The sequence below is a fragment of the Microtus ochrogaster genome, chromosome 4 (assembly GCF_000317375.1).
Source record: "Microtus ochrogaster isolate Prairie Vole_2 chromosome 4, MicOch1.0, whole genome shotgun sequence".
Classification (NCBI taxonomy): domain Eukaryota; kingdom Metazoa; phylum Chordata; class Mammalia; order Rodentia; family Cricetidae; genus Microtus; species Microtus ochrogaster.
In genome coordinates, this window is record NC_022011.1 from 5,636,215 (window position 1) to 5,658,151 (window position 21,937).

At 53.6% G+C, this 21,937-nt stretch overlaps 4 protein-coding genes across 13 annotated transcripts in view; 1 reads left to right on the forward strand and 3 right to left on the reverse strand.

Moving 5' to 3' along the window:
* Nucleotides 1–20: 20 nt before the first annotated feature.
* Nucleotides 21–9,153, forward strand: Kiaa0895l (KIAA0895 like). 4 transcript variants are annotated; one of them, XM_026778099.1, is made up of 8 exons: nucleotides 21–229; nucleotides 561–838; nucleotides 4,376–4,987; nucleotides 5,070–5,213; nucleotides 5,455–5,587; nucleotides 6,391–6,696; nucleotides 6,787–6,884; nucleotides 7,573–9,153. In XM_026778099.1, exons 3-8 carry the CDS (start codon nucleotides 4,430–4,432, stop codon nucleotides 7,735–7,737), a joined length of 1,404 nt encoding a protein of 467 aa, XP_026633900.1. In that variant the 5' UTR covers nucleotides 21–229; nucleotides 561–838; nucleotides 4,376–4,429; the 3' UTR covers nucleotides 7,738–9,153. The 4 variants fall into 4 exon arrangements, with proteins under 4 accessions (XP_026633900.1, XP_026633893.1, XP_005345542.1 ...); XM_026778092.1 differs by having other exon boundaries at nucleotides 561–824; XM_005345485.2 differs by having other exon boundaries at nucleotides 561–814.
* Nucleotides 9,154–9,197: 44 nt separating this feature from the next.
* Nol3 (nucleolar protein 3) lies at nucleotides 9,198–12,634 on the reverse strand. Of its 2 annotated transcripts, none has more exons than XM_013353825.2 (4): nucleotides 12,504–12,634; nucleotides 9,904–10,205; nucleotides 9,434–9,757; nucleotides 9,198–9,338 (listed from the first exon to the last, which is right to left on the reverse strand). In XM_013353825.2, exons 2-4 carry the CDS (start codon nucleotides 10,196–10,198, stop codon nucleotides 9,331–9,333), a joined length of 627 nt encoding a protein of 208 aa, XP_013209279.2. In that variant the 5' UTR covers nucleotides 10,199–10,205; nucleotides 12,504–12,634; the 3' UTR covers nucleotides 9,198–9,330. The 2 variants fall into 2 exon arrangements, with proteins under 2 accessions (XP_013209279.2, XP_005345545.1); XM_005345488.3 differs by having other exon boundaries at nucleotides 9,904–10,328.
* A 660-nt stretch (nucleotides 12,635–13,294) lies between these two features.
* Hsf4 (heat shock transcription factor 4) lies at nucleotides 13,295–19,724 on the reverse strand. Of its 6 annotated transcripts, XM_026778076.1 has the most exons (14): nucleotides 19,712–19,724; nucleotides 19,528–19,611; nucleotides 18,178–18,286; nucleotides 17,936–18,063; nucleotides 17,717–17,841; nucleotides 17,404–17,479; nucleotides 17,201–17,265; nucleotides 16,684–16,786; nucleotides 16,172–16,296; nucleotides 15,826–16,053; nucleotides 14,308–14,413; nucleotides 14,148–14,213; nucleotides 13,954–14,023; nucleotides 13,295–13,611 (listed from the first exon to the last, which is right to left on the reverse strand). In XM_026778076.1, exons 1-14 carry the CDS (start codon nucleotides 19,712–19,714, stop codon nucleotides 13,457–13,459), a joined length of 1,443 nt encoding a protein of 480 aa, XP_026633877.1. In that variant the 5' UTR covers nucleotides 19,715–19,724; the 3' UTR covers nucleotides 13,295–13,456. The 6 variants fall into 6 exon arrangements, with proteins under 6 accessions (XP_026633877.1, XP_005345546.1, XP_005345548.1 ...); XM_005345489.2 differs by lacking the exons at nucleotides 19,528–19,611; nucleotides 19,712–19,724 and adding an exon at nucleotides 18,807–19,517; XM_005345491.2 differs by lacking the exons at nucleotides 19,528–19,611; nucleotides 19,712–19,724 and adding an exon at nucleotides 18,807–19,517 and having other exon boundaries at nucleotides 15,826–15,949; nucleotides 16,172–16,322.
* Nucleotides 19,725–19,842: 118 nt separating this feature from the next.
* Nucleotides 19,843–21,937, reverse strand: part of Fbxl8 (F-box and leucine rich repeat protein 8) — a 6,971-nt gene continuing 4,876 nt past the window's right edge. Inside the window, exons 3-4 of the mRNA XM_005345516.2 lie at nucleotides 21,802–21,936; nucleotides 19,843–20,836 (exon numbers count right to left, since the gene is read on the reverse strand). Coding sequence (XP_005345573.1) covers nucleotides 19,864–20,836; nucleotides 21,802–21,936 — 1,108 coding nt within the window. The 3' untranslated portion in view covers nucleotides 19,843–19,863. The remainder of the gene's footprint in view (nucleotides 20,837–21,801; nucleotide 21,937) is intronic.

The window sequence follows — 21,937 nt, forward strand, 5'->3', positions numbered from 1 at the left end:
CCCCTCGCCCGGGGTCGTGGCCGTGATCCCGCCCTCTTCGAACGCCTGGCTCCGCCCACAGTGGGCTTCAGTTCGCGCTACCGCGGAGACTGGCGTGAATCTGCGCATCTTCGTGTGAGCGTGCGCGCGCCCGAGTGCGTGCGTCTTTGGCGCCGGCTCCCAGAGTCTCGGAGGCCCGCGATCGGCTTTGAAGAGCAGGACTTGCGGACAGCAAAAGAGGCGCGAGCAGGTGGGGACGCGGCACGCGGACCGAACCCGCATCCCACTCCAAAGACCGAGACTAAGCATGCGACCAGACCCCTCTTGATTTACCGGAGAATTCCCCCACTCCATTGTCTTCTAGCCCCGCCCTCCATTGGGCACGCCCTTCACCCTATCCCATGCCCTTTATTGGCCTCCAGGGCACGCCCCCCCGGATCTCTCGGTTTCCATTGGCTCTTCTCCATGTTAACCTCTTTCCAGGGGTTCTTATTGGAGTGGGCCACACCTTCTCATTTGTCACCAGACCCCGCCTTTCAGGGTCTCCACCCTCACTTTGTCTTTATTCATTCTGCCTCTAGTGAGTGCTTGGGACGAGAGGGTAAATCAGACCCTCCCTGACCTCGGGGAGTTCAGGGCTTGGTGGGGAACATGGACCTAGCCTCCAACCGTGACAGCCTAGGGCTGTCAAGAAGCCTTCAGGACCCTGGAACGCTTTGCACATCCAGAGAAAGTGAGGCCTAAACCGAGCTCTGAAAAATGGTTAAGAGGGTACTCCAGGGACACGTTGGCCAAAGAATTCTTGGCAGAAGAACGTGAGACGTGAAAGAAACAGGTGCATTCTGGTAAATACGAGGAGGTGGGTTGGAATGAACGAAGGGAATAGATGAACTGGCCCAGGCAGTGGTCAACAGGCGCCCAGGAAAGTATACACTTTGAGGGTGAATAAGGTCTAAGACTTGCTGATCACTAGGCAAGGTTGGAGGAGGGCTCCGAGGAAAAAGATCAGGTCTAGATGTGGAATCTAAGTTGGGGAAGGAATGATTCTAGTTCTTTTTTTTTTTTTTTAGGTTTGTTTTGAATTTTTATTTCTTTATGGGTATGTGCATGTGCCTGTGGAGGCCAGAAGAGGGCGTTGAGCTCCCTGCCCCTGGAGTTATAGGTAGTTGTGAGCTGTCCAATGTGGATGCTAGGAACTGGGTTTGGGTTCTCTGGGAGTGCAGCAAGTGCTCTTAATTGTTGAGCCATCACTCCAGCCCTCTGACTCCAGTTCTTACAAGGACTCAGATTCACCCATTTATTGATTACAATGCTTTATCAGGAACTATTCTGGGTTTTGGAAACACAGCTGCAAATCCTGGAAAGGAGAAAGCAGATAAAATCACCAGTTATACCATACAAATGTAAAATTAACTGTTAAACCTTACATGGCAACAACTGCTATAGAAACAACAACATAGTTCAGAGGGGGGGGGGAGATTTGTTCTTTTGTAGAGATTTGTTAGGGCTGATTTTCTTTCTTTTTAAAGCTTTGAAACATGTATTGCTATGAAGCCCAGTCTGACCAGGAATTCACAGTTCTCCTATTTCAGCCTTAAGAGTGCTGGGATTACAGACCTGTATCACTACATCTGACAGAGGGCAGCTGTCTTTATTTATTTATTTTAATATATGAGTTCTCTGCATGTATACTTGCACACTAGAAGAGGACACTAGATCTCATTCTAGATGGTTGTGAGCCGCCATGTGGGTGCTGGGAATTAAACTCAGGACCTCTGGAAAGAGCATTCAGTGCTCATAACCACTGAGCCATCTCTCCAGCTCCTAAATCTTTTATTAAAACATTTTTATGGGGGCTGGAGAGATGGCTCAGAGGTTAAGAGCACTGCCTGCTCTTCCAAAGGTCCTGAGTTCAATTCCCAGCATCCACATGGTGGCTCACAACCATCTGTAATGGGGTCTGGTGCCCTCTTCTGGCCTGCAGGCATACACACAGACAGAATATTGTATACATAATAAATAAATAAATAATTCAAAAAAAATAAAACATTTTTATGCAGGGTGATGGTGGTGAATGCCTTGCCTTTGATCCCAGCATTCAGGAGACAGAGGCATGTGGTTCTCCAAGTTCAAGGCCAGCCAGGTCTACATAGTGAGTTCCAAGAAAGTCAGGACTACACACACACACACACACACACACACACACACACACACAAACCAAAACCAAAACAAACAAACAAAAAAAAACCCCAAACTCTCTCTCTCTCTCTGTAGCATTTTTCTAATATATTTATGTAGTTTTTAGGAAACTGAGACAGTAACCCAAGCTATTCCACGTGGGACAGTGACCCATGCTATTATATGTGGGATGGTGTCGTTATTTACACAATGGGCACATTCAACTTTAGGTACCTGCTAAATATTAAAGATATCTTGAAGGTCAGGTATGTTGTCTTAATCCTGAGCCAGGACTAGAGAGGTTGAAGCAGGAAGATTGTGAGTTGAAGATCAGCATGATCTACACAGGGAGACGCTGTATTAAAAATAGATATGTAAAAAAATAGATATGTATTGAAAGTAGCTATAGTGATCTAACGTTCATGGAAGGAGGCTGAACTGATGTATTTAAGTTCGTGGTCATGAGAACTAGGGATACAGGCTAGTGAGACAGGCTATACTTACTATGTACAAGGCTCTGGGTTTGATCCCCTTCATCAAAACAAAACAAGTAACCACAAAATTGGATGGGATCATAGGATGAGTATACATGGAAAAGATAAGTCTGGGGATGTTACAGTGTTCAGAGGTTGGGAGATAGGGATAACTGACAAGAAGACCAAGAAGAAGCAGCCAGTGACGTGGGAGGAAAGCTAAGTTCTAGTGGACTCGGAAAGGGAAAGGGGCATATGTTCCCAGGATGGAGGGATCCGCTGCACCAGGTGCTACAGAGCAACATGATGATCATTAGTGACCTCGGTCAGCTCAGTCTGATGGAGAGCAGGACGTATGCAGGCTCCATGGGAGTGAACTTAGGAGACGATGGGAAGGAAGAAATGGGAGATGGTGCACATGACTCAGGATATGGTGCTGCATCGGAGAGCAGCTGGAGGAGCTGTGTGTGGAGTCATGTAAAGGTTTTTTTTTTTTTTTTTTTTTTTTTTTGAGACAGGGTTTCTCTGTAGCTTTGGAGCCTGTCCTGGAACTAGCTCTTGGAGACCAGGCTGGCCTCGAACTCACAGAGATCTGCCTGCCTTCTGCCTTTGCCTCCCAAGTACTGGGATTAAAAGCATGTGCCACCACCGCCAGGCCTTGTTTTTTTTTTTTTTTTTTTTTTTTTTCGAGACAGGGTTTCTCTGTGGTTTTGGAGCCTGTCCTGGAACTAGCTCTGTAGACCAGGCTGGTCTCGAACTCACAGAGATCCGCCTGCCTCTGCCTCCCGAGTGCTGGGATTAAAGGCGTGCGCCACCACCGCCCGGCTTCTTGTTTTGTTTTTTAAAATGGAGGAATAACAGCATGTATTTATGCTGATGGAATTAATCCAATGGGGAGGAAGACTGGTGGTGTACGTCAAGGAGAAATCGAGTCCCTGAGCAGGCAAGGGAGTTCAGAGGCTGAAGTCCTCAGTCAGTCTCTGGGGAGAGACTGGATTGCACTGAGCCCTGGCACAGAGTCAGGGGTGAGTTCTCGTGCCTCGGATGACCCCTGGGAAGATGTCTCAGATGGGAGACAGGCCAAGGGCTAATTTGAATGTACCAGTGTTTCTCTGATTCCCAAAAGCAGATTCTAATCCAGTTCTGGATAGATGACCACCAGGAGAGACAGTATTTCATGTGGGGACAGGCATGAGGAAGGTGCACTTCTTCACACTGACTGATTACAGATGGGCAGGAGGATATAGATGGAGCTAAGTGAAGGGGACAGGCATGAGGAACGTGCACTCCTTCACACTGATTACAGATGGGCAGGAGGATGTAGACGGAGCTAGGTGAAGGGGACAAAATGGGACCAAAGAGATGCCACCTGTACAAAGGAGTCTATGGGCTTCCCTCACCTGTGGTCCATCTAGGGATCAGAGGCTGCATTCTGCCAACTCCCAGGCTGGGTAAGGGCTGAGCACTGAGGTTAGAATCATGTTTAGGGTCTTAGTTTTAGCTCTAGATCTAACCATCTGAGAGTATTTTAGTAAGTAGGAAAATGTATAAAATTCTTCCTCTTGCTTCCACCTCAGACGATTTGGGTAAACCTGGTGAAAGGAATGGACGCTGGGGAGGGTGGACAGTTTCTCAGGTTCCCGGCAGCAGACCCTGGATCCAACAAGGCTAACGGGGGACACAGGGCTCTCTCCTCTGGCCACATCCACTCATGCCTGTCTCTGCATGCCCTTCTGTGTCTCTAGAGGTCAACAGTGGGAATTTGGAACAGCTGAGCTGGATGAAACCCTCAGGACAGAATGGTGCTGGATTCAGGGGCTCAGGTGTATGAGCGGGCACCCCCCAGCCCACCTGCCAGTCCCCCATCTCAGCGCCCTAGGTTGAAGCCCTCAAATCGAAATGGGCCACCCCTGTACCCCTGGCCGCAGTCCCTGTCTATGCCTTTGGCTCTGGCCGTTCCCTCAGCACTACAGTCCCAGCCTATGTGGCAGACCTTCTCAAAGCTGCAATTGGGACAGCGCAGCCACATGCGTCGCAGTGAGAGCACCTACAGTGTAAATAGCACTGGCCAGCGGGGGCGAGGCAAAGCTCCGCTTGGACGGGGATGTGATCCAGGTGGAGGGACCCTACGGCCTGCAGCCTCCTTACCTCACATTGCTAAGACTCGAAAGGAGGTGGGCAATGGTAACAAGAGCCCCTGCATGTTAGTGGCCCTGCGGCCAACCAACATGGACCAGGAACGGGAGAAATTCTTCCAGTCCCATTACACATACAATCCGCAGTTCGAGTACCAGGAACCGATGCCAATGAGTGTGCTGGAGAAGTACCAGGAGGCCTCTGGACAGTTCATCCATCAGGTCAGTCCAGCCTGCCCATTTCACCCTGACCCTGACTGCCCAAGGGACCTAGTCTGACTAGTGACTGTGGCCCTGTGTACAGGCTGTTGGCATCATTGAGGCGGTCCTGGAGAAGTTTGGCACTTATGAACACTTTGAGGCTGCCACAGGGGGCCAGCTGCTGACCAAGTGCCAAATTTGGTCCATTGTGCGAAAATACATGCAGAAGGAGGGCTGCGTCGGGGAGGTAAGTTTGCCCTATCTACAGGACCCATCTCTATGCCTCAAATCAGGCCGTCAAGCTGACAGGCTCAGCTACACACCTGGCCAGATGTAATTCCTAGACATATCCCAGTCCCAGCCCCAGCCCCAGAAGGGCAGGTATCCTGGTCAGTGTCTGGCCTGGCTGCCTTGTAGCATCACGGGCCTATCTGCCCACTAGCTCTCAGGGCTTGTAAACCATGACTCAGAGCCCTGCCACCTTGCAGGTTGTGGTGCAGCTGAGCGAGGACCTGTTGTCCCAGGCAGTCATGATGGTGGAGAACAGCCGGCCCACACTGGCCATCAACTTGACCGGAGCCCGCCAGTATTGGCTGGAGGGCATGCTGCGGCACGAGATAGGTCAGTCTGTGGGTAGCGTTGGTGTGGGTGGGCAGGACTGAAACGTACTAAGGGATGTTAACAGGGCAGTGTGGACTTCAGTAGCCTCCTTTCTCCCCTTCCTTCCCTCTGGGAGAAGACAGGCCTGTTTATCTCTAAGCAGATACTTCTTCCTTCTCCTTCAGACAAGTAGGTCAGACATGCCCACCCACCCTCTGGGTTGACCTTCATGCTTCTTCCCTTGGGTATCTCTTCAGTTCCTCTCTGACTCCCTTTGACAGTGAAGGAAGACTTCTGAGGTCCTAACAGGCCAGGAAGAATTCTAAGAGTTCCATCAGACTAGCTAACTAACACACAGGCCCACCAGGGTGAGTGGCAGGCCAGATCCTAGGAATAGAATTGCTTGAAAAAGACACATGGATAAAAGTTTAGGAGATCAGGCTAGGAAGGGGAGCACAGGACAGTAGTCACTGCCCTTACCAGACAAGAATCCTGTTGTTGTTCTGGGCAAGAAGTGATTTTGATTGGGGCATTTGCATGACTGTCAAGATGATTGGCATGGGCGCTAGGATGTTGGGGGCGGGGTGCCATGTGCCTGGTCTCTAGGAGGGCTTGTGCACAATATGAGTTGGTGTGCAGGAGATGAGAAAATAGGCAGAGAGGATTCTGTGCCAGACCAAGAGTCTTATTGCTTTAGCTGGGTGAGAATGCATTTAGGTAGGGCTTGGGATGACTTGTGGGGTGAATTTGGGGGCATGAAGATCTAGGAGTCTCTACTAGAGGTCCTCTGAGTGCGTTCAGCCACCACCGCGTCCTCCCTGCAGGTACCCACTACCTGCGTGGTGTGAACAATGCGCGGCAACCGTGGCACAGTACCGAAGGCAGATTGCAGTACGGACTGCGGCCAGCTAACCCCACCGAGGAGGGCCTGGCCAGCCTGCACAGTGTGCTGTTCCGAAAGCAGCCGTTCCTGTGGCGAGCGGCCCTGCTCTACTACACCATTTACCAGGCCGCGCACATGTCCTTCCGCCAGCTCTTCCAGGATCTGGCGCAGTATGTGCAGGATGAGGCAGTACGCTGGGAGTACTGCGTCCGGGCCAAGCGAGGACAGATGGATACCTCCCAGCCAGGTGGGAGCTGCGGGGTCAGGGGAAGGCCCGGGCTGGTGCAAATCTAAGGGTGGCTTTGGGGTAAGGACTTATTGGTCCTCGTTCTCACAGGCTGCTTCAGCAAGGACCAAGTGTACCTGGATGGCATTGTGCGCATCCTGCGGCACCGGCAGACCATTGATTTCCCACTGCTGACCTCGCTGGGCAAGGTAAGGGGCTGCGGGCTTACAGAGGCCCCAGCCGGTTCTTCCATCCTCCCTGTACCCCTGAGTCATGTTCAGTGGAGGCCTGGATACCAGCCTCTCCCGGGGTAGGAACTTGGGTGGAGGTAAGCAGGCAAGAAGAAATGGAACTTTGATATCCCAGATGAGGCGTGTGGCCCCGCCTGCAGATGTGTGCATGTATTTCAGAGGAGGTGAGTGTTCCAGGACAAGGGAGCAGTCAGGAAGTTCTGGGGAAGGAGACTGGAGAAATGTCCATGAACCAAAACCCAAGCCCTGAGTATTTGTACTAAACTGAGGAAAATAAACCTCATCAGAAGCAAAGTGGGGAGGGGTTGAGAGGCTATAATAAAGTGTGGCACAGCTTTGCTGGATATCATGTGGGGGGGCCGTCTTGTGTTGGATGTGGGAGCTACCTGAGAGATACCTAGGTATCAGTTGAACATTGTTTAGAGGTGAGGGGACAAGCTGGCCTGGAGGGGAATGGGTTGTAGAACATAGATGGAAGATGGAGAAAGAGAAAGGACCCAGGGCTGAACCTGAAGGTACCTCGTGGACTGGGTCAGGACTAGAGGAGCCATCACAGGAGCCAATGGCCCTGACTTGTCAGTATGGGACTGGCTGCTTGAAAGCCAGGGGCTATGATTAGCCCTGAGTCTTCATTTTCTCCCTCTAGGTCTCCTATGAAGATGTGGACCAACTGAAGCCCCATGGAATACTAGATAATACCCGAGTACCCCACTTTATGAAGGACTTGGGACGCTACCGGCAGCAACTGGAACACATCATGGCTACCAACCGGCTGGATGAAGAGGAGCTGGGCCGCCTGCTGCCTGACTGATGTTGGTTAAGGGTTACAGACAGAAGATCTTGACAGAGGTCTCAGATCAAGAATATGAAGCTCTTTATGGTTCCATAGCCTAGGTGTTTCTTGCGGGGCACTGGGAGGCCAGGAGCATCTTGGGAAGATGAGAGGCAACGTCAGAAGGCTTTTTTTGTCCTTGCTAGTCTTCCTGGGGCCTGTGAACCAGCAGCAGTATGTCCCATAAACTCCTGAGTAGGAGAGACCTGGGGATAGGAGGGGCATTGAGTGTGAATAGGAATGGGGGTTGGCTTGGGAATAGAAACTTGTTCCTGCATGAGACGGCTTTGGGTGTCTGGTACCAGTCTTTCCCTCCCCCTACCTGGCCTATCGGTGCTCTTCTGCATTCATACTGTCTACCTCTCACTGGGTCTAGTGGCAGTTGGGACCCCTCTGAGGTGACGTGCCTGAGCATAGGGTCCTGCCTTTCATTCAGGCTCAGAGACCCAGCTGGGCTGGAGCTTGCTTTTCAGCATTTTGTCTCTCTCACCGGTCATGTAGTATTCCATATTTGCCTCCATGCCAACGTGCGTTATTCATGCCTCCAGCTGGGGCTGGGGGGCAGCAGCTCCTAAAGTTCAGTGGAGGGGACAGGGTACTTTGAAAAGGTACCATCTGTTCCCAGGCCCTCTCTGATCACACACAGACACACTGGACGCCAGGTCTTGTGAGTCCAGCACCTGGCCCCACCCTCAGCCCCCATGCTAGTCCCGGTTGTGCCTGTCTCTGACCACACCCTCACAGCTGGTCTCTGGCAGTGGTTGGTACAGGCTGGGGACAGCCACAGTCAAACCTGCAGGTCAGGCCTATAGGATTTGTCCTCTCTGGTTTTGAGCTGGTCTTGGGCCCGGGGAAGGACAGAGCTGATGCCTTGGTTTTCACTTCGGATTCAGCCGCGAGAGACTGAGCCAGTATCGTCCCTACCCTGGCCTTTTCTTTTTCTCATCTGTGATGCTGAGGCGTTCTTGTTCATTGACTTAATAGATATGTCCAGAGCTCCTTGTGTGTGTCTGTGACTGGTTAGACCCCGCTGAGCTCCCGGGCAGAGGAAAGCAGTTACAATGATGCGTGTGGTTTCTGTCTCAACTGAAGTTCCCTCTCGTGTCCCCCCCTTCAAGAGTGTGAGCTCCACAACTCCCCTCATCAAGTGGGGGTTGCAGCCCCCCTTCCTTTGCTCAGTATGCCAAGCCTAGTGATTTCCACGGAGTAGAACGGTTTCCAACGCAGGCTCCCAACTGTCTCCCTGAAGGGAAAGAGAGCAGTGGGGCCGGGGCCAGATTCCATTAGGGGCCTGGGTCTGAGACCTCCAGAAATAGTTTGGACTATTTCGGGGGTGAAATGTGGTTGCGTGGATGGGGTGATTCACACAAAGCTGCTCAGGTCAGTGGGACTCCAACCCACCCGCCCTCCTGAGCAGAGCCAGACTTGTGGAGTGTGGGTCCAGGTTAACCCTTCCGAGTTTATTCATTTTGCGGTAAATGGAGTCTTGGTGTATTGATTGGGTCAAGCTCTGGCAGGTTCCCAGGTCTTACCCAGCTTGGGTAGGATTTGTACAGGTCAGGATTCTGGCCTTCAGGAATCTAGAGGCGAAAAGGATGATGGTGAGTGGAATGTGTATCAACCCTCACACAACCTCTAACAAGCCCGTAAGCAAGGGTTTAGGCAGTCTCACAACCTTCAGACTCATCGTCTTCTTGGAAGTCAGGCTCGGGCTCCAGTTCTGGCTCTGGCTCTGGCTCCAGTTCAGGCTCTGGTTCTACCTCTGGCTCTGGCTCCGGTTCCGTTTGTTGTTCCGGGTCCGGCTCGTCCCCTTCAGAGGCTTCAGCGTCTAGTTCGGGCTCCTCTGGAGTTACAGATTGCACTGCCTCAGAGCCCTCAGGACCTCCGACCTCCTCTTGCTCTGTAGCTCTGGGTAGCCCAGGACATGTGGTCCCTGAACTGGGTACCTCGGGCGTCCAGTGGCCCGAGCATGAATGGTCATGGCTGCGGTCCCTGTAGCCTGGGGAGGAAGTGGAATATTTGAGACTCAGTTCACCCCTGTGTGGTTAGCTACCTCCACATTCTCTGCCCTCTACTTACCCTTAGTTTTGCCTCACCCCAAGTCACGCCCCCATTTCAACAAGGCTCCACCCTCCTGGTGCTCACCAGGCCCCACGTGCTGCCAATCCCAGGCGGGGTCTGGCACACGCACGGTATGCTGGGCACAGCGCAGTAGCTCCTGGCAGGCTGCCTCGCCCTTGCTCTGCACCAACAGCAGCAGGCGGCGCACCCTGCGTTCAGCATCAGGCAGCGCATCCAAGGCTTCATACTCAGGCCCGGTGAGCACGCCCCGGGCCACCAGCGCGTCCAGCAGCAGCCCAGAGTCAGCCTGCAAGGTATCTACCAGCCGTTTCCGTTCCCGGTCAATGATCTCAGATGGCCGTTCCTGCACGTTGCCCATGTTTGGGCTATATCAAGAGGGAGAAAAATGGGGAGTGGGGGGAAGCTGGCGTTCTCACACACTGACCTCGCCCAGGAGTGATCTAAGTTCACCTCGACATCAGAGTCTGGATGGTTCTTCAGCGGAGGACCTGGAGGCCAGGAGCACAGAACTCACCCTCCAGCCTCTTGGTTGCTTTTGTCCTGACTCCTCAGGTTCCTCTTCTAGTGTCTATCTGTCAGTGGAGGCTCGCCCTAGCTAGGACTTCCCTCCTAAGCCCCAGCCACCTGCCGAGCTGGCCACCAGTCAAGATCCAGTTTATCCAACTGAGTTATTTTTTCTAAACCCAATTCCTTACCTAAACTGGCAGACAACCTTAGGACTGATCCACACCTCCTTCCGGAACCCTGCAGCAAGCCTTGGATCAGGGCAGCCCGCCTGATCTCTCAGACAGTCTGGTCTGCATTCAAAGCCTAAAGTGCTCAGGCGTGGGTGTTCCATTCCCCTAACCCTGAGGTCCAGGCATAACAGAACCTCCCCGGTACACTCCCCACCACACTGCAACTTCAACATGATCTGCGACTCCTCCTGGTTCCTTACTATCCCAGCAGCAGAACTACCAAGTTTTCCCGAATTTTGACAGACATTCCAGCCTGTTTCCCTGATGGCCTGGCACCGGCTCACAGCCATCTCTTACTTGACCTTGAGATTCCCAAGGTCCAGCTCTGAAAAGCCCTTAAGGAATGCTTACCAAACTTTTAGCTTCCCCTATGTGGATTATTATTATTTTTTGAGAGGTTGCCTCTACCAAACTGTAGGAACTGGGAACAAATGAATCTACTCTGCTTGTCCATTATCAACTGAGGACTACTGCCCACTCGGGTTGGGCATCCTGACCCAGTCAGGAAGGGTCCTGGCACTAAGGAAAAAGGAAAGCTGGCCATTCCTTTTGCCTTAGCTTTGTTCTAACAGCATCCTTCTAGGTCGCTTCTGCCCTAAATGCCCGTGTTCCACCTTCTTTCCTAGGTCCTAGGATCCTTACCCCCACACCCACATACACACCATGCCTCCCAGGTCTCAGGTCTCTCCCTGGTCACTTCACACCTTGGGTCCCCTCCATGCCTCCTGTCAGCCCTTCACCAAGGCCACTAAGCACAGACCAGGGACATTTGCTCCCACTCCGCCCCTTCTTGTTCTATCTGAGTCAGAGGCCCTACAATCACCCTGCGTCCACTCCTGCCCTCTCAGCCCACCATCAGCAGTTTGCGTCCTGGTACAATGAGTGCCTCCTAGTACCTCACTCATGCCCACTCCTCCCCTCTCCTCACTCCAACGTAGTGACTTCGACAACTCTGGGCTAGCGTTTATTGTTCTCTGGATGAAAAGACAGGCTCAGAGAAACCCAGCACAATTGGGATCCAACTTGCCCTACCTTAAACTATAATGTCTCTTGCCTCGTTGACTGCCAGACCTTGTATGCTATCCTCCACCTTTCCACCCTCATTTTACCCATCAAAGAATCTAAGCTGCCTGGTCTGGCTGTTTAAATTCCCTCCCACCACTCTGGTCGGCCAGGTCCTGGCACCTTAGCTTTTGCCGATGCTGTTCCCTAGGCCTGGGATTCTCTTCTCTCCCCTTTACTTTATGGATCTTGCTCTCAAGACACAAATGCTCCCAGGTCTACCCCAATTCTTGAGAGTTCAAAGGAAGCTAATTCCTTTTGGGTGCTACAGTCCTCATTACTGTGTTTATTGGGATCTCTAAGCTACAAGCTCAGAACCACCTCTGCTCTCCTCAGCGAGGATTCCAAAGGCTGACTCCCATCACTGGTTACAGGGAAGGGAGTGAAGCCTGCACCTATTCTGGCGTGTGCTCTCTCTCCCCTCTTTTTTTTTTTTTTTTTTTTGTTTTTTGAGACAAGCTTTTTCTGTTGTAGCCCTGGCTGTCCTCGAACTAGCTCTGTAGACCAAGTTTGCCTGGAATTCAGTGATCTACCCTGACTTCTGAAGCGCCAACTGCCACCACCACCGGCTAGACCTTAGCTGACTGGGGCCTCCCTTTGAAGTTATCACAGCTCTAAGGTAATGTCCTGGCCAGTGCATCAAAGGACAAGCCTAAATGTTACCCCAGTCCCAGCCTAATGTTATCTGGAGCCCCAGGTCTGGTCTGGGATACCCAGCTTGCTGGCTGGCTGGGATTTGTTGTTGGGAAACTAGGGTGGAACCTGCGGGGGCCAGTCGCGCATGCGCAACGGCAAGGGTCCCCCTCACCAGCCCTCCACTCATTCCTAAAGCTTCAATTCGGCGGAAGGGCGGGGCCCACAGACCTTGGAGCTCCGCTGCTGGTGGTGAGGTGCGGTATTCAGCCCACTCTGTTTTCCTTTCCCTCCCTGCTGGGTGGAGTCCGGCTTGTGGTCCAGAGCGTTTCGGACGGCCCCACTTCGGAGTAGAGCCTCACCGGGGCAGATGACAGTGCAGAAAGGACCGAGCGAGCGGGGTGGGGACGTGAACAGCAGCTGCAAAGGGGGGCGGGGCGGCCAGGGCTGCCGGGAATGGGGGAGGGAGGGGCGAACTCTGATTCTGCGAACTCGGTCCTGGACGCCGAGGCCGTGCGCTGGCACCCGGCGGGGCGGGGGCGGGGGCGGGAGGGCACATAGTCCGTTCTCCTCTCACCCCCAGACCACCCAGATTTGAGTCAGGGGGTCAGTTCTGTTTACGGTCCCACGTGTCCAGCCCACTCTGGGCCTTCTAATTGCTAGGTGCTTTTAATTTGTCCTTCTACGACTCCTCCCTCCGCCTGTCACAGATAAGTTTAGAGAAGGGAACCGATTTGCCCAGGGTCAGAGACACGTGCATAGAGAAGCTGGACGTGGCGCAGAAACGCCTGCCTCCTGGAGGATACAGTGGCCGGCATCTCAGTGCAAGTGAAAGATTTCAGCACTGGCCCTCCAAGTACCACCATTCTCGAGGTGGGGGGCTTCCATGAAAGTCTGAGTGTTAGGATGTTTCTAAGTCCAAACATCCGGACACTTGTCTGCATCTGGACACTTGTCCCAATGCAAAGTCGTTATCCACTGTCTTTGGTTGACAGAAAAAAACGAGAGACCAGAAACAAGAGTGGGGGGATGCAATTTATGTTGCAAGACTCACTGGGGTAGTGGAGAGAGGGTGCTGCATAATGGGGGCTTCGTTCACTCCCCTCAGGGGACGCCAGGAAGCCTAAAGGGGTGTGCTGCTGCGTGCTGGTTCCTTAGCCAGGCTTTTTCAGAGGGGTGGGAGTCTAGGGGGAGGAAGGACTGGCTCCAGGATCCAAGTAGGGGGCACTGCTTTCAGGAGCACTGTAAAGGGTTAAAGCCCCAGGCACTGACAGAGCTGTACCCTGCAAATCCACCGGAACATCCAGCAGGAGTGGGGTTCCCAGCGTGTGGTCTTTCCCTAGGAGTAGGCTGTGGTTAGGTGAGTGCTCCTTCAGTTGGAGGTAACATTATCCATACAAACACACCCTTTAAAGGCAGGGGCTTGCTACACATCCCAGGCTGACTCTGAGCTCACGATCTTCCTGAGTTCTGGGATTACAAAGTATGTACTACCATATAGCTTAAAACATTATTCTTGAGCTCACTCCTCTTACACAGTGATGATGGTATGGGTGTCTCTAGAAGTCTCTACAGGGCAGCCTGAATTCAGGGTCATCCCTCCCCTGCCTAAGCCACCCACCCTGCCCAATCAGGGTAATTCAGATCATGGTGGCTTCTATCCAGGCGTCTCCACCATTACCTACACCTGAAGAATTCAACTCCTTGATGGTCAGCTCAGCCTCACCTCTCTCTTGAGCCAAGGGCTGCATCTGCATGGGAGAACCCCAGGAAGCAATTGAGAAGGGAGCCCGGAAGTCGAGGAAGAGAGCTGGGAGTCACTGGGGCAATCCTTCAGCCGTGAACCAAACCAACCTTCAGCCGCTCCTTTCTTACCAGAGACAACTCCATGTCCAAATCCATCAGGGTCCATTCTCGTCCTGGAAGGCCAGGGCCCAGCACCTGGGAAGAGCTTGGGTGAGTGGAGCCTTCAAAGGCTGCACAGACAGCTCAACTTCGTGTGTCTCACATCCTGCCCGGGCAAAGAGATACTCACATCCATGGGTGCTATGGGTTCCACAGTTTCAGGGGGAGGCCGAAGCAGCATTGGGGACAGCAGACTCTCTGGGCTCCGATTCCCCCGATCCAGGCCCAGAGTTCCCCTGTGCACAAAGAACTGCTTGCTATCGGTCTCTGACATCCACCTCCCAGGGAACTTGCATCATCAGGTTTAAACTGCCCCAACAACTAGAACATGCTAAGAAACAATACTTTCCTTCAACCCCCTCCCTTGTAGGGGAGATTTTTTCTTCTTTTCTCTCTCTCTTTTTTTAAAAAAATTTTTGTGGGCACGAGACAACATCTTGTTATGCTGGCTTCAGACTTAGAGCAATCCTCTTGCCTCGATGTCCTGGGTGCTAAAGGGGTCTCTTTGTTGTTGTCTGGCATAGGGTCTTGTGTAGCTCAGTCCATCCACAAACCTTTACTAGCTAAGTATGACCTTGAACTCCTGACCCTCTTGCCACCACCTCCTCCATAGTTCTGGCATTAATTACAACAGGGGTATGTCACCATGCCCAGCTTCCTAGGTTGCCTTGATTTGCCTTTGCTTCCTAACTAAGACCTGAGATCTTGGCGGAGGTCCCCTTCCTAGAGAAGTATAAAGACTAGCAAAGGCTTTTGGTTTGGTTTTTGTTATGTGTGCATGTGTATTCCAGTTGGAGTTTGAATTTCGGGCTTGAGCACGCTAGGTACATACTCCACCACTGAGTTATGTCCCGAACCTAACCACCCTTTTCCCATTACTTTTATTTTTGATTTATTTATTTGGTTTTAGGGGACAGGGTTTCTTTGCATTAACAGCTATGGCTGTCCTGAAACTCACTCTGTAGACCAGGCTGGTCTCGAATTCACAGAGATCCACCTGCCTCTGCCTCCTGAGTACTGGGATTAAAGGCATGCACCACTACTGCCCAGCAGATTTATTTTATGTGTTATTATTGTTGGGTATTATGTGTCTTGGGGGTGGGGCATGTGCAGAGGTCAGGGAGCACAGTTGTGTGGAGTTGATTCTCTCCACTTCACATGGGTTTTAGGGGTTGAACTCAGGCAAGAGGCTTTTGTGGCAAGGGCTTCACCTGCTGAACCAACCCACCAAATCTTCCTTTTATATTTAGTCAGAATCTCACTAAGTTACCAACACTGGTCTTGAGTTCACACTGTAGCCCAGGCAAGCCTTGAACTTGTGATGCTCCTGCCTCAGTTTCCCAAGTTGACACCCCTGTGCCACTAAGACCAGCTACCCTTGGTTGTTATATATGTTATAATCATGCCAGTGAACTAATTTCCTGTAAATTCCAGAGCCCTACTTCAGGGTGCTTGATGACTTGATTGGGGGTTTCCATTCTAAATAATTCTGATACTCTTCGGAGCATACTCTGAGAAATCAGGTCAGTCAGGGTCATGAGAGTCTGCTGCCCAATGTCTGCCCTCTGCTACCACAGGACAGATGAAGCTTTTGTTTGGCCAGCATACGAGACTCTATCTATAAACCATCAACATTGGTTCTGCTCACCTGTCGGGTACCTCCCTGTGGCCCCTGGGTTCAGGCTGTTGTGCACTCCTGGGCCCCTCAGGGCTGTAGCTTCCTTTCCCTTCCAGGATGGCCTGCACCACAGCCACGGGCAGCGGTGGGGGTGCTGTCACGCAGAAGTCACACTCGTTTGGGGCCAGGGCCAGCCTGGCCTCGCCATCCCCCCCTGGACTGGCTGGCTCTTCTTTGAGCAATGCCAGGCCCTTCACCCTGCACCAGAGAAAAGCTTCAACCAGACCCTGACCCTGACCTCTCCCCACCCCCACAGGCCTCTGGGTTGTAGGCGCTTTCTGTAGGGTCCCCACAAGGCAGGCCCTGTCCTCTTTACCTCCTGCCACCACCGGAGGGAGAAAGTCTGTGCCCTTCAGGAGATGGAGCATCCTCTGGGATGTCAGAGATGATGGGCCCTCTGGCCCTGTGAGGGCTGAGGCCCACGGTAGTCTCTGGGAGAGGCTGCAAGTAGAAGGGTTGCCCAAGCTCTTGACCTCCAGCTACAGAAGAGCCCAACCAGCACCCATCTGAACCAGGACTAAAGGTCAGGGTTTGAAAATGAATCTAAAGCTGGGTGGTGGTGGTGCACACCTTTAATCCTAGCACTCGGGAGGCAGAGGCAAGCAGATCTCTGGTGAGTTCTAGGCCAGCCTGGTCTACAAATGCTAGTTCCAGGACAGGCACCAAAGCTACAGAGAAACGTTGTCTCAAAAAAACAAAAACAAAAAACCTAGGTCTGGTTGGTAGAATGTTGGCATTCATCTTTGAGGGGCAGAAAGGGGGAAGAAACAGGCTCCTCGCAATCCTATCTGCATCCTAGAAAGAGGAAGAGGAGGAAACAGCACCTACCGACTGGATAAAGTAGGGGTCCTGGAGGAGAGCACCAGAGACGGGGCAGGCATTGAATTTGGCAGAGGCCGAGCATGAGTCCCCCTCATCCAGCATCAGGGACCTGTACAGGGTGAGCAGGTTAGGCCGCCATGCCTCTCTGCCTGAACTGTCCTCCCTCCCTCTCTCTCTCCCTCAGGCCCCAGCAGCCCAGTCAGCAGAGCTGAGGCCTGTTTCCAGGGCATCAGTCACATGCTGGAGTGGAAGGGGCTCCCTGAGAGATGGGGGCCCTTTGGGGGTTAGAGGGGAGCCAGAGAGCTTAGTTTGAGCCCCAAGCCAGGGGTGCCGACTTTGGGCATAGGAATTTGAGGGTAATGAAGCGGCGAGGGGATGTGAAGTGGAGGTGATGGTTGGTGGATTGAGGGTAAAAAGTAGGGGAGTCCGGATCTGGAGGAGTCTCTGGAGTGGGGTTCCTGACAAGGAAGGGAGTCCTGGCAGTGGGAATGTGGGTGTGAGCACTATAGGCTTCTGGACTCACAGCTTTCTTTTGGTTCCTGTACTGCTGGGTGCTGTCTGAAGCGACCCAAATAGGCACTGGATTAGCTGAAAAGAAAGGGTTAATTCATACTTCAGGCCAGGCCCCTCACCATAGAAAAGCAATTTCTGGTGGGTCTGGGGGACAGGCATGGAGGTATGGGGTGCCCAGGAGCGGGAGGATAAGAGCTAGGGGAAGAGGAACACCTTGCCGATGACCCGGTGCTGCTGACTGTGGCTCTGTCGCAGGGTCACCACTTCTCGCCACAAGATCTCGTTCTGCCTGGGAAGAGGGGTAGGGAGATGATGAGGCATCCGAATTTAATCAGACACCGTGCCCCACAGAATGGAGAGGTCACTAGCAGAAGGGACGTCTCTCTTCCAAGACTAAAAGTTACAGAGCTGAACCCATTGTCTGGATGAAGCCTCTAGTCTATAGGAGTGGAAGGCCCTGCCCAGAACCCCTAGGTGGCCGGTATCCTATCCCCCATAACTCCACCCTTCCTTCCCTGTCCCGCACTGCCTGAGTTCCTGCAGCCGTGCCTCCGTGCTGTCCTGCATCCCCCTCAAAGCTTGCACCTCTCCCAGCAGTCGGCCTAGGTCTTCAGGACGCCATCGACTGTCATCGCCTCGCAGCGCAGGTACCTGTAGGTAGGACGCACCATCCCGTACAGGGACACATAAACCAGAGCCAGAAGTACCAACATGGGCCTTTTCCCATTTTTGCAGTTTGTCCCACCTTGCGGCGCACGCGCTCCAGTAGCTGCTCCCGGCCTCGCACGAAGCTTGGATGCTGGAATTCAACGTGGTCACGCTCTGGCCTGAGAAGGCCACCTTGCTCAATGCTTACCACCTTCCGAAAACCATCTGGGGAATAGTGGGCAGGGAGGGGAGGCGGGGGGGGGGGGGCTTGAGCCGCTCCATCCTCTGCACCAAGTAACCCCAACCCGCTTCCCGCCTGGGCCTGGTAGAGGGACTCACACATGTTGAGTTGGCGAACAAAGCTCGCCATGTTGCTGTGCTTGAAATACTGAGGCAGGACTTCTTTGGCGAAGCGGCTCTGATCACTTACGAGGAAGCTGGTCCCACTCTGCCAAGAAGGAAAGGATGCCCATCGGGTGGAGACCAGACTAGGTGAGAGGCAGACACTCACCGCTGGACCACACTCACTCACTGCTCCAGGGTTGCACCTCACTGGGAGGTGGGACATGACCAGGTCAGAACCATATGAGGCCTACCCTGCCATAACCACAAACAATTCCTACCCGTAACCAGACCCAGATTAGATCCTCAGAAAGAAAGAGCACGTACCAACCCGGGGTCAACCTCAGACTGGTCTCAGGCTCACTTTGTGACTCAGAGCCTTCCCTTTTCTTGGCCTGGTTTCTCATCAGTAGACAAGTAAAGTGCGAATTACCTAGGTCCCTTGGGCTCTAGGACCCTCGCCCCTCATGTATCTCACCTACCCCTCCACCGTGATCCACTCGGCACAGCTGAATCGAGGTACTCACAGCCCAGTCCCAGGTGGGGGCTGGGTAGACATAGGTGTTCACAGACATTGGACGGACCCCCGGGGACCACTGAGAGAGTTGAGGGGCCCCAGCCCTCACCGGGCTCCAGCGGATGAGGTGGTCTGTGCCTGGGTCGCCCACCAGTGCCCATAGCTTGCCGAGGAAGGCAGGTACCGGGCTGGGGCCTGGCTCCGTGGGCAGCGCAGCTGGCGCTTCTTGCATGGCGCAGTCTCGGCCGGGCTCAGCGTTCCAGCCCGGCCGCTGCGGGCTTGTCAAAGCCGCGAAAGTGCTGCGTTTGCCGCCCGCCCCGCCCTACTCCGCCCCTGGGCGCCGGGTCAGGCGGGGGCCGCGTGCGAACCCAAGGGGCGGGGCTCGGACAGCCGCCCGGTCACCAGCAAAGAGAAAGGGCTAGCTGAAACGTAGGTGTGTGTGGTGGGGGGGAGGTGAGGAGGGAAACCCAGGTTCGAGTCTCATCCTTCCCAAGTCCCTCTCTTTCTGGGTTGATGGGCAGAAATCATCTGTGGGCTCGGAAAGTCCTAGAAGTTCATCTGTGGACGTAGTGAAGCCTAGGTAAGGGAGGGTGGTGGGTTAAGCTGGCCCTTCCCCGTCTTTCGGACGCTAGGGAATTGGTCATTCCTGAGGTATAGAGTGTACGGATCCCGACCTCCCACGGTCACAGTACAAAAGCCCCCGAGGTCCCCGTTCTTGCAAGTCTGGCCGGACGCTCTTCCAGTCTGTGCATTTCCTGCCCTCCCCTTCAGAGCTGGCTGGAGACTACAGGACGCAGAAATACTAAAGGATTTATTTACTTCACACTCACCCTTGACTTTTGGCTTGTGTTTGTGCCTGCCCTCCCCCAGTTCTGGGCCTCGGAGCTAGCGCAGAGTGGACAGGGAGGGAAAGCCTAGAATGGGGAGAGACACAGAGGTTGAGAAGGCCGCATGAATCTATGGAGCCTGGGACTGGCCTGGATGCCTTCATAGGCCCCAAGCCCCAAGAAGCACCATAGTCACGGGGCTCCCCAAGGATGGGGCTAGCCGCTGGGGAATGCCTGCGCGACTTGCTCAGTCCTTTCAGAGGCTTGGGGTCCGAGCAGTCCAGAAGTGGTGAGATTGCCCAATCACCGCACGGGTCCTGGAGTGGTGAGATTGCCCAATCACCGCACCAGCGTGGGCCGCCAGGGATGCGGCTCACGCTTTAGTTTGAGGGTGTAGCTGCGCAGGCGCGGACACTGCGCGCGGAAGGCGTCCAGTACCGAGGGTCTCACCACGCAGAAGCAGTGTATCTCCCTCAAGCCCGCGCAGCGCGCCGCCACCTCCTCCAGAGCGGTGTGCAGCTCGGTGGAAGCGGATGCGCGCACCTCGAGGGTGCGCAGAGTTTCGGCGTAGTGGCACGCTGCGAAGCGCACGGGCCCTACCGTGTCACCCGAGAGGTTGAGACGCAGCACAGCCACTGGTACGGCTGGTTGCAGGACGCGCGTTACGGCCTCGTCAGAAAGCGCAGGCTCCAGCTCCAGCTCCACCTCTAGCCCAGGGTGGCGGCAACGCAGTGTCGCCCAGGCTTCATCAGGCAGGAGGGACGCACGAGCATCTTCGGGGCACGCGCACCTCAAAGCCAGGAGTGCAAAAGGGGCGCGATGTGGTGCGGCCAGCAGTTCCAGCGCCTTAGGCGACAGACTGGCCAGGTGCAGTCCAAGGGCGCGCAGGTGCGGGCAAGCCTCCAAAAGCTTGAGCACAGAGCTGGGCTGCACGTTGTTCACTAGTGCATGGTTGTCCAGGAAAAGGCTACGGAGCTCGGGACAGCCACGTGCAGCCTGAAGCACCAGCGTGTCGTCTAGTGTGTAGGGCAAGCGGCGCAGGTGGAGGTGGCGCAGTTGGGGAGCGGCTCCGCAGACTGCGTGCACAGCACTCAGGATGTCGCCGCCGGCGTCGAAAAGCGGCTTCTCTCCGCGGCATTCCAAGCGTAGGCCTCGAAGTCCTGGGGCTCGGTCGGCAAGAGCCCTCAGTAGCTCGGTGGCTGCTCGGCGGCTGGGCTTCTTTGATGGCTCATATTCCAGCCGTAGGTTGTGAATGTGGTCCAGGCAGGCATACAAATACGGTGGCAACAAGTCTTCCAGCTCACTGTCACAACTGGCATTAGAGCAACACAGAAAGGAATTAGCGGTGTCACCATGAACTGGGGAAGAAACTTCTTTTTATTAGTGTATTGATGTGTGTGTGTGTGTGTGTGTGTGTGTGTGTAGTTGTTTCGCCTGCATGTATGTCTGCACTACGGGTGTGCCCAGTGTCTGAGGAGGCCAGAAGAGGGTGATGAATCCTCCAGGATTGTAATTACAGCCAGTTAAAGAGCTGCTGAGTGGGAGCTGGGAACCGAATCCAGGTCTTCTGGAAGAGCAGCTTGTGCTCTTAATTGAGGGGCCATCTCTTTCCCTTCGGAAGTCTTCAGAGGCTTCTCAGGCTGTAACCTCCCAGCATTCCAGCCCTGGGAAAAAAATCCATGGTAGGCCGGGGTGGCTGCAGCACACGCCTTTAATTCCAGCACTCCGGAGGCAGAGGCAGGCAGATCTCTGTGAGTTCGAGGCCAGCCTGGTCTACAAGAGCTAGTTCTAGGACAGGCTCCAACGCTACAAAGAAACCTTGTCTTGAAAAACTAAAAAAAAAAAAAAAAACAAAACTTTTTTTTTTTTTAAATGGCATTTAAAGCACTAGGCTTACTCAGTAGTCTGTGGAGATGGAGCAGGACCTCCAGACCACCAGGTTCAGATTCTGCCTCTCTCACTCAGTTACTGGATGCAGCCTCCAGGCCCAAGCGATTAAGTCTCTACACCTCGGTTGCCTGTCTGCAAAGGAAATAATGCTGTCTACCTGCTACAAGCTTCTCGTGAGGATTAAATAGCTAATTTGTGGAAGGCACTTAGAACACTCCTTGGGGATTGGGGTCAGAGTTTAGTGGTAGAATCCTTGCCTAGCAAGTGAGACCCAAGTTCAATCCCCTGGGCTCAAAACCAAACATACCCAATACTACTTGGTATAAAGTAGGCAGCACTGAGTTTGTGTTCAAGCATGAGGTGGAGTGGCAGCAGGAAGCAGCTCACCTGATGTTGGTGTCACGCCACACAGCACTGCTGCTGGTGGCGGCAGCCCAGGCCTTGCAGACTCTGGAGGTTGCAGCCCGGTCTCTAAGAGGCAGATCGCGGAAGATGAGCGCCAACACTTCCTCTGGCAGTTTTT

Excerpts from the sequence above, each read along its gene's own strand:
- Kiaa0895l (XM_026778099.1), top strand. The coding sequence starts at position 4,430 with ATGGTGCTGGATTCAGGGGCTCAGGTGTATGAGCGGGCACCCCCCAGC. Across the intron at positions 5,588-6,390 it reads CATGCTGCGGCACGAGATAG|GTACCCACTACCTGCGTGGT; the intron begins GTCAGTCTGTGG and ends TCCTCCCTGCAG. Across the intron at positions 6,697-6,786 it reads GATGGATACCTCCCAGCCAG|GCTGCTTCAGCAAGGACCAA; the intron begins GTGGGAGCTGCG and ends TCGTTCTCACAG.
- Nol3 (XM_013353825.2), bottom strand. The coding sequence starts at position 10,198 with ATGGGCAACGTGCAGGAACGGCCATCTGAGATCATTGACCGGGAACGG. Across the intron at positions 9,758-9,903 it reads TTGGCAGCACGTGGGGCCTG|GCTACAGGGACCGCAGCCAT; the intron begins GTGAGCACCAGG and ends CTTCCTCCCCAG.
- Hsf4 (XM_026778068.1), bottom strand. The coding sequence starts at position 18,929 with ATGCAAGAAGCGCCAGCTGCGCTGCCCACGGAGCCAGGCCCCAGCCCG. Across the intron at positions 18,287-18,662 it reads GAGTGGATCACGGTGGAGGG|AGTGGGACCAGCTTCCTCGT; the intron begins GTAGGTGAGATA and ends CCTTCTTGGCAG. Across the intron at positions 18,064-18,177 it reads TGTTCGCCAACTCAACATGT|ATGGTTTTCGGAAGGTGGTA; the intron begins GTGAGTCCCTCT and ends ACTATTCCCCAG.